The sequence below is a fragment of the Cebidichthys violaceus genome, unplaced genomic scaffold, assembly GCF_023349555.1.
Source record: "Cebidichthys violaceus isolate CVI_PGR_0920_01 unplaced genomic scaffold, fCebVio1.0.p SCAF_38, whole genome shotgun sequence".
Lineage (NCBI taxonomy): Eukaryota > Metazoa > Chordata > Actinopteri > Perciformes > Stichaeidae > Cebidichthys > Cebidichthys violaceus.
This window is the reverse complement of record NW_027176572.1, coordinates 1,629,181-1,638,791: the sequence shown is the minus strand read 5'-3', so window position 1 is coordinate 1,638,791 and position 9,611 is coordinate 1,629,181. Positions and strand designations below refer to the sequence as shown.

General features: G+C 45.8%; 1 protein-coding gene across 1 annotated transcript in view; it reads left to right on the top strand.

The window, feature by feature from the left end:
- The first annotated feature begins 4,755 nt into the window (after positions 1 to 4,755).
- Positions 4,756 to 9,611, top strand: part of kcnq3 (potassium voltage-gated channel, KQT-like subfamily, member 3) — a 55,459-nt gene continuing 50,603 nt past the window's right edge. Inside the window, 2 exon segments of the mRNA XM_068726165.1 lie at positions 4,756 to 4,858; positions 5,857 to 6,335. Coding sequence (XP_068582266.1) covers positions 6,019 to 6,335 — 317 coding nt within the window. The 5' untranslated portion in view covers positions 4,756 to 4,858; positions 5,857 to 6,018.

Below are 9,611 nucleotides of genomic sequence, written 5' to 3'. Positions count from 1 at the left end.
AACTAAAATACAGTCCTGTGTACAAATATACCTTTAATATCATAATATATGTTTAGAGTCATAAAAAACACCCATAATATTGTCTTTATATTAGTATAACCTTTTCTAATTTCTAATTTACTGTAGTGAAAAAAAGACATAAATATTTTAAATATTTAATATATGTAAATATTTAATATATTTAATATATATATTAAATATTTATTGCATGGTATTGTTTGATGTCATACGTTAACCATAGTATTTTATTAAATAATTCTCATTTTATGGAATATGTTTGTGATGAATATTGTGTGGATTTCACTTGTGTTGTCGGCAGGCTCCCAGCTGTGATCATGAATTGAAGCATAGCTTATTCAGTCATGTCCTGACTGAATAAAAGTTGTGATTCTTGTCATTTTATTTTCTCATCTTCTTGATTACGCTCAGTGTTTGCCGCTCCGCCTCCTTTTTTGTGTCTTTTCACCTCGTAGTATGAAAGTCGGGTGGAGCGCGTGAATTAAAGATGCGTCCTGTGCCTCTGAAGAGTCGGCCACATCATGCAGATATAACGCGACGCCTGGAACGCCTTCAATTATTCACCGGCTGGAGCTCCGACAAAGACCTTCTGCTCCACAGGAAACCACTTCACTCACTGGGTTGAACAGGAACCACTGGAGAACCTCTAACCCACCACGAATATGCTCACGTGACAAACATTCATGGGTTCATTCCAGACAGAAGTATCCTCCAAGGTTTTACTACGGTATGAACTGTGTTGTATCCGTCCTCCTGTCCATGTATGTTCATGATGTAGCTTTATTAAACCAAGAGAAGCTGTCATCAACGCATGAAGTTTGTCTCAGAAGAGAAGTCCTAAAAGAGATGCGGTCAGAAGCTCCAGGACAAGACAGAAGACGTCTCTGATTAATGTGCAGCTGTCGGTAAGACCTTTAAAGAGAGCCTCGTCAGAAAGCAGCTTGTTTTGCACACAGTACATTTGTGTCGGTGCGTCAGGACGTTCCAACAGCGGGAGTCGAACCTGTGACCGCGGTGCGTCGGTCCGGTCCGGTCCGGTCCGGTCCCAGCAGCAGCAGCACGTGTGACACGGCCCTCTCGGCCAGTGAAGTTACACGGATGATGGATTCGGTTCCATCTCACGGACGGGAGTATTGATCGCAGCCTCGTCCGTCACCAATCACTTTACACCAACATGTCGACACGGAGCACTTTGAAGGGTTCTGCCGACCTCTATCAATCTGCTCCTGCTAAACGCCTCCTCACAGCATCTACATCCTCTACTGCAGCAGCAGTGCTACTACCACACTGTGAGAAGACGAGTAGAAGTCCTCCATCAGCAGCGCGCAGAAGGAAGAGTCTGTGTCGGCACAATGTAAGTAAAAGTATTGACTGATTGATCACTGTTATATCTGATACCTGCTGCATTAATGTGTGTGTTGCATGTTCACTCTGTCATATCCTGTTAGCTGGTTTAATCTGCATCAATGCATCATATTCTATGAGATCATCGTGTGTTTCTATGAGATCATCATGTGTTTCTATGAGATCATCATGTGTTTCTATGAGATCATCGTGTGTTTCTATGAGATCATCATGTGTTTCTATGAGATCATCATGTGTTTCTATAGCGTCTGTGTCTATTCCTAAACCTGACGAGGTATTTCACGATGTTTTCATGAACCTGACGAAGTATTTCACGATCTTTTCCCAAACCTAACGAAGTATTTCACAATGTTTTCCCAAACCTAACGAAGTATTTTACGATCTTTTCCCAAACCTGATGAAGTATTTCACAATGTTTTCGTAAACCTGATGAAGTATTTCACGATGTTTTCCTAAACCTGATGAAGTATTTCACGATGTTTTCCTATAAACCATGTATATTTCTAACTTCCCATGTAGATTCAGGTACTTTGCACTATGTAAAGGACGGACGTTGGTTTTGAGCTGAAGAAGACGTGGTTTGGTGGTTTAGTTGCTCAGGAGCAGGTTGTCTTTAGTTGCTTAAACTTCACCACACTGACTGTTGAGGTGGAGCAGGAAACACTGATCTGATGTTGATTTATAAAAACACCCTGATCAACGTTAAAGAAAAAGACATGAAGACACTTTGATCCAAAGCTCCGATCCATCAACACTCACCACTGCTCTCTGTGAACGGAACGCTTAAAGTTCTCGAGGAGGTTCAGAACCTTTCTCATAGAACCTCAGCAGGCAGCTGAGAGCAGCTCGTCCACGTGGACCGTGTCGGAGCTGCTGCGAAGCAGAGCGGCGGACAGCTGCAGTCAAATTATTGCTTTTTCAATTACAGACTCTTTCTGCCCGTTTTTCATCCAGATAATTAGTCCGATCCTCCGACCAGCAGCGATTAAGAAGAGCTGCTGGAGACACGCCATCAATCTGCTTCAAGATCGCTCTGTTCTGCGCTTCAAATCCTCTGTGCGTGTGTGTGTGTGTGCATGCGTGCGTGTGTGTGTGTGCGTGCGTGTGTGCGTGTGCGTGTGTGCGCGTGTGTGTGTGTGTGCGTGTGTGTGTGTGTGTGTGTGTGCGTGTGTCACATCGAGGATTTTAGTTCCTGGAAAGCACTGATTGAATCAGTGCTTATTGTATTTTAATCAGCGGTAGTGCACGTGTGCTCCATGTCTTGTGTATGTTTCAGAGCAGGCTGGTCTCAGCGTGATAAAGACCGGGTCACACGGGGCGGACCGGTCCAGCTAAAGCCGGCCTCACAGCCTGCAGACCAGAAGCACCGCTGATTTATTCGTGACGTAACTTTTGTACTTATTTGAACCCAAATGAAGATCTTTTGCTGAACCTCACTAAGCAGTTTAGTTGCCTGAACTCAACAAAGTGCTGAGGAAGTCGTTCACTACATCACCATTAAAACAGCACACGGTTCTCACGGCGTTGAAGTAAACAAAACAACAATGTTCATCAAGTTATATTGATATAAATATGATTGTATTGGAATTTAACGACGCATTTTTAAAGTTCCAGCTGAGGAGGAGGAGCTTGACTTTTTGACAACATTCAAAAAGTATGCAGAGATACTTGTAGTACTCGTATATATTTTGCATAAATAAAAGTTGCAGAACTGCTCTGTAAAAATACTCTGTTACAAGTAAAACTCCTGAACAATAAAATGATTCAAAACATCAACATGTTCTTAAAGCATTACTTGTTTTCATAAAGTTATATTAATATAAATATACTTTTATTTATTTTAAGCATTTTTAAAGTTCCAGCTGAGGAGGAGGAGCTTGTTTTAACTTACTTTATATCTTGTTTATTCATCATATTTCATAGACTGATCACATGATGTGTTTGTGACTTCTGACCCTGTCGATGACGTACCTACCCGCGTGGTTCGGCGCTACCGGAAGTGTCGCTGTTTCAGGTGAGTCGGTTGACAGGTGGAGCAGCAGGAACACGACGCTCACCTTTAAAAACACACTGAAGCATCTTTAATATGATTCAGTCATATCACGAGTGTTTGGGCGATGGGATTTCCGATTTTATGATCGCAGCACTTGAACGTAACGCTTCACCTGTCGCGTCGTCACGTGAGCGTCTCGAGCTCCAGCTGTTATTGTATTTAATTCATGACGTCACACAACGTGCATTCTGTTGGTGTTGCTCTTTGTCGAGATGGATTTGATTAAATGTAAAATAGAATAACTTGTAGAATGTGTGACGTCAGATGTAGTCTTATTGTGACGTTTAAAGTAACTGAACTCTAATGTACTACACATAAATGCAGAGACACTTGTAGTACTCATATATTTTGCATAAATACAAGTTGCAGTACTGCTCTGTAGTTCTGTACTTATATTAATATCAATATACCTTTATTTATTTTAAGCATGTTTATAGTTCAGCTGGAGGAGGAGGAGCTTGTTTTATATCTTGTTTATTCATCATATTTCATAGACTGATCACATGATGTGTTTGTACAATATTAATCTGCAAAGTAACTCCAGCTGTTGAAGTACAAAGTACAAGGATTAGAACTACTCCAGTAGAGTAAAAGTACCTCTCAGTTGTACTTCAGTACATCAGAGCTGCAGCATGTGGTGGTGGAAGTCGCTCCACCTTCTTTATGTTATGAAGATATTAAATCACTGGATAAATAAAACTCAGACTTCATGGTGATATTTACTGAAGATTCATGATGTATTCAGGTATATATATATATATATATATATATATATATATATATATATATATATATATATATATATATATATATATGTATACCTGTGTGTTGTACTTTAGGACTCATAGTACAACTACTTATATGTATGTGTGTATATATTTATGTGTGTACACACATATACTGTATATGTACTCTCTTTCTCTCTGTCTCTCTCTCTCTCTCTCTCTCTCTGTCTCTCTCTCTGTCTCTCTCTCTCTCTGTCTCTCTCTCCCTCTGTCTCTCTCTCTGTCTCTCTCTCTCTCTCTCTCTCTCTCTCTCTCTCTCTGTCTCTCTCTCCCTCTGTCTCTCTCTCTGTCTCTCTCTCCCTCTGTCTCTCTCTCTGTCTCTCTCTCCCTCTGTCTCTCTCTCTGTCTCTCTCTCTCTCTCTCTCTCTCTCTCTCTGTCTCTCTCTCTCTCTCTCTCTCTCTCTCTCTCTCTCTGTCTCTCTCTCCCTCTGTCTCTCTCTCCCTCCCTCCTGCTTTTCCTCCGTTACAGTTTCAGTATCGACCTCCTTCACGCAGCATCTCTCCGTCTCCACCCTCCTCCTCCTCCTCCTCCTCCTCTTCCTACTCCTCTCCGTTGCCGCCTCAGCGCCTCTTCCTCTGCAGGTGGATGGAGGCTGGAAGCACCGGAGACACGAGCCATGCACGGGAACCGCTGCCGGTAGGGCTCGGCTCGGTTCGGTTCGGCTCGGCTGCTTGGAGCTTGTTCGTGTCTTTTGTTTCCACCCGCGTGTCTTTATGTGGCGTGTTTGTGTGTGAGGGGAGGCAGCGTGATGCCAGGGCTTTGTCTCCCCGGTACGTGTGAGTGTGTGTGTGTGTGTGTGTGTGTGTGTGTGTGTGTGTGTGTGTGTGTGAGGGCTGTTTGGCAAGTGAGCAGTTGTTGCTCGCTGCCTTTTGGATTTTAAATTGATTGATTGACAGGATTCAGTCTCGCAGGGATCAGGTGATTCATGTCGCGTGAATCCTCTATAATAATAATAATAATAATAATAAACGCGCGTGTGCTCTCCAGTGAGTTTATCCCACTTTAGTGGTGATCTCACCTCCCGTGTTGTGTCACTGTGATATTCATAGTGTTTTTATAATCAGCGCGTGCGGCTCCTTTTTGCGGTTTTTACGCGCAATTCTTCCAAACGTGTCGTCAGATTTCTGCTCTGTTCACCTCAACAGATCCCGATAGTCTGCAAAATAAAGGATGTAACGATCTGTCTCTGTCTGTCTCTCTCTGTCTCTCTCTCTCTCTCTCTCTCTCTCTCTCTCTCTCTCTCTCTCTCTCTCTCTCTCTCTCTCTCTCTCTCTCTCTCTCTCTGTCTGTCTGTCTCTCTCTCTCTGTGTCCCTCTTTTTTTTCTCTCTCTCTCTCTCTCTCTCTCTGTCACTCTCTGTCTCTCTCTCCTTCTCTGTCTCTGTCTCTCTCTCTCTCTCTCTCTCTCTCTCTCTCCTCTCTCTCTCTCTCTCTCTCTCTCTGTGTCCCTCTTTTTTTCTCCCTCTCTCTGTCTCTCTCTCTCTCTCTCTCTCTGTCTCTCTCTCTCTCTCTCTCTCTCTCTCTCTCTCTCTCTCTCTCTCTCTCTCTCTCTGTCACTCTCTGTCTCTCTCTCCTCTCTCTCTGTCTCTCTCTCTCTCTCTCTCTCTCTCTCTCTCTCTCTCTCTCTCTCTTCCAGTCAGACCGCTGAGCAGCTCCCTTCGCTCCGGGGACCACATCCTTAAATGACCCGCGGCTGAGAAAAAGGGGGTGTCTCCGGGATCCAGCGCCCCCCCCCCCCCCCACACCCCACCCCGGATCATGGCATGCTGCCCACACGGGGCACCATCCAGCACTGACCATGGGTCTGCGGTCCAGGACCGTCGCTAGCGGCTCGGAGGAACAGAAGAAGCAGACCTCCGGCGCTCCTCCCGGGGACTTACTGGACCACGGCAGCGGAGGAGCGGATAAGGACGGCGCCCTGCTGCTGGTGGCCTCGGGCCGGGAGGACTTCAAGCGGGGCTCGCAGGGCATCGGCATCGGGCTGCTGGCCAAGACCCCCCTGAACTACACCCGGCCGGCCAAGAGGAATAACATCCGCAGGAGGAGGATCCAGAACCTGCTGTACGACGCGCTGGAGAGGCCGAGAGGATGGGCGCTGCTCTACCACGCGTTCGTGTGAGTACATGAATCACTTTGTTCAGTAAACAGCTGATCGCTGCGCGAGCCAGCGGTCTCACTTTTTGTTGCAGCAATCTCCAGTCCGTTAATGGGGCTGATGGGGAATCCAGTTAGGCTGTAATCTGATATCGATGCGGAATGAATAGTTTCCTCCCCGAGTGTCACCGAGGCTCATTGGGTATGCAGCTGGCTCAGCGCGCGCACTGCTCACCTGTCTGAGAGACAAGCAGCGTCCTCCTAAACCACCACAGTTACATAAGTGGAGCTCCAGCAGATATTAGGGAGGTATTTGTGGGTGAAGTAGGCTTATAGGTTACACAACTGTGGGCTCAGGGGAGAAGGTCCTGGTCCCGGTCCCGGTCCCGGATAGCTCTGGTTGAAGGCAGACTTTAGTTCAGAACTGAGAAGAATGTGCATGATATTTATTTTATTTATGGCCAAAGAGACGTCTTCAACTCCTGAGATATCAAACCAACATGTTGACATGTGTTTCGTCTGTAGTGAACTCAGTTATTCATGGTGGGAAAAGGTAAAGGCAGGCTGTACAGTTAAAGACGCTCCGTGTGGTCGTGTCTCTGTTGGAGGACTAGTTGGATCCTCCGGTTGGAGCAGGGCTGCTTTCGCTCTGCTGGGTTTTCAGTTTGGATCATGTTGTTTAAATCTAACGTACTCTTTGTTGGTTTCTCTACACCACCAGCTTTAAATCACCAAAACGGTACTTTCTTAATCATCTAAAGTCCGTCTTGCTGTCACTCAGCAGCAGGTAAAGGATCTCTGGTGTCACTTCTCTCTTCCTCTCTGACGATGAGGATGTTGTGTCACGGAGCAGAAATTAATATTCTCAGCCGGTATCTCATAATTGTCGACCTTTTTGTTGTTGCTCCTTCAGAGCTGTCTGGATACGTTTCAGCTCTCCTGTCTCATAAGCGTTGAGTATTAATACGACAGTGGATACCAGCGGGGGGGAAACACCTTTTTAGTTTGTCTGTTTTCATGTTGAAGCTGCAAAATCATCTGGAGTCGAGATCAGTGAACATGTAGTGGCTTTCGGCTGTCTCACCTGAGCCATAGAGGTGCAACTAAACTCTCCGTCCAGATCAGCGGTGCTGCTAACGTTGCTAGCTCTCCTGTTGATTTAAACACCGATTGGTTGTTTACAATGTGACATCATCATCTGGTGCCGACGTCTGCAGCGTCTCACCTCCGTCTCACGTGAGCAACCGCGACCTGGAGTGTTTTGATTTTGACTCTTAACGTGTACAGGTAGAGTAGAGTGCGTGTCAATCAAACGGCGGTATAATATTTTTTGAGAAACTACGAGTGACCACAACCTCGAGAGGCCCTTAGGCACGCGGCCGTGAATGAGCGCCCGAAATATTACGCAGTTTGGGTGCAGCAGTGTGGGAGATTCGCTGTGGACAGACGCAGAGACGCACTCAATCACGCACTCACACTTCAGATCGCATTATCTCCCAGCGGAGACGATAATAAGACGCTTTCCTCGTTCCGTTTTCTTATTAAAGAAACGTACTTCAGCTGATATGTTCATGAAGACATAAAGACTCCTCCTTCTTCTCACCTGCTGACCGACTCAACACTCAATAACTCAGAGAGAGAGAGAGAGAGAGAGAGAGAGAGAGAGAGAGAGAGAGAGAGAGAGAGAGAGAGAGAGAGAGAGAGAGAGAGAGACTCATCCTTCAGCCTCAGCACGCACGTTTCCCTGCAACACACCGTATGCAACTTCCAATATGGCCGCTCCATGTGGGCTGCACTCGGATCACATGTGAAAACTCTGCCTCTTATCAGCTGACATCACACACAACACAACTCGAGCAGAGAGCCACACTCATCTCGGGCCGGGCTTTGGTGTGAAGTCCTCTCGGTGCACAGGAAGTGACGAACCAGCGATCCCTCGGCGTGTGATGTCATCAAGTAGGTGACATCATTTTACTGCTGCCGCTCGTAGATCAGATGGGATCAGAAGGGATGATGTAGGGGCGGGGCTACACGCTGATTGACAGGTCTCTACGTCACTCCTCCTCAGTCCAGATACGGTCACTTCCTGTTCACTGGTTGCGAAAAAACCAAGATGGCGGTGGCCACAATGCCGAACTTGAGGCTTCAAAACGTCCACAAACCAACGTGTGTCGTCATGACGACCTCTTCTTACAGTCTGTGATTAGCCAACGTGTGAGTTTACAACCGTGACACGAACACAGGGTCTAAATGAACTTCTGTCTTCACAGGAAGCGGTCGGGTTTAGGCAACAAAAGGACTCAGTCAGGTTCAGGAGCACATCGTCCTTTGGGTTAAAACGAGCACTGAAGTGCCGTGAATGAAGGAGCTTCATGGAGGTCAGACGTCAGAGGAGCAGCTAGAGCTCCTGAATGTCTTCACATGGAACGCAGCGAATAAAGTGCTTTCAAATCAGAAATGAATACATAGACACGTAGGCTAGACGTCGGTAAACATAAGAAACTATCTGAATGGTAATTCTGATCCTTCAAAATAAAACTAGTTATTGTAAAACCAAGAGATGAGGCTCAAAACGAATCCATCTTCTGCAGCGTTAAACCAGCGCTGAGCTTCTCTCCGGCTCTTCGGGTGTAAAGTGTCTTGCTCGAGGGCACTTCAGCGGCGTGCTGTCGACAGCAGGGGCAGCGTTGCTCACGCTCTTCACCCACTGATGATGATGATGATGATGATGCACAGGCGACTCTTCAACGTGACACACAACGTAGAGGAAGGGGAGGATTAAAGAGCTGGAAACAGATGAGGAGGTGCAGACAGGTGTTTGAAATGAGACGTAGACACTCTTCATGAACAACATGAAGAGATGACAGACCTCTGCACTGACGTCTCCACCAGGTTCTGACCTGCAGGAACATTAACCCTCTGAACCTGAACCTGTTCCAGGCTGTAGGCCTCGGTTCTGCTGCTCTGTGGAACCAGAACCGTCATGACTAGAAGTAGAGAGAACTAGAACAACAGCGTTATGATGACGTCAATCATTAAAAACAGAATAAATGAATTCTTTTGATAATTAATTTTAGAAAAATTTGAAAACAATATAATCCATAAATCTAACATGTTTCCAAGAGTCCACACGTGTTTCTAATGTTAGAAAACAAATGGAGGCTCTACATGCTATAAATATGAATCTATTCTCATGTCTCTAGCCTCTCCTCTCTCCTCTCCTCTCTCCTCTCTCCTCTCTCCCCTCTCTCCTCTCTCCTCTCTCCTCTCCTCTCCTCTCTCTCTTCACTTCCTTCA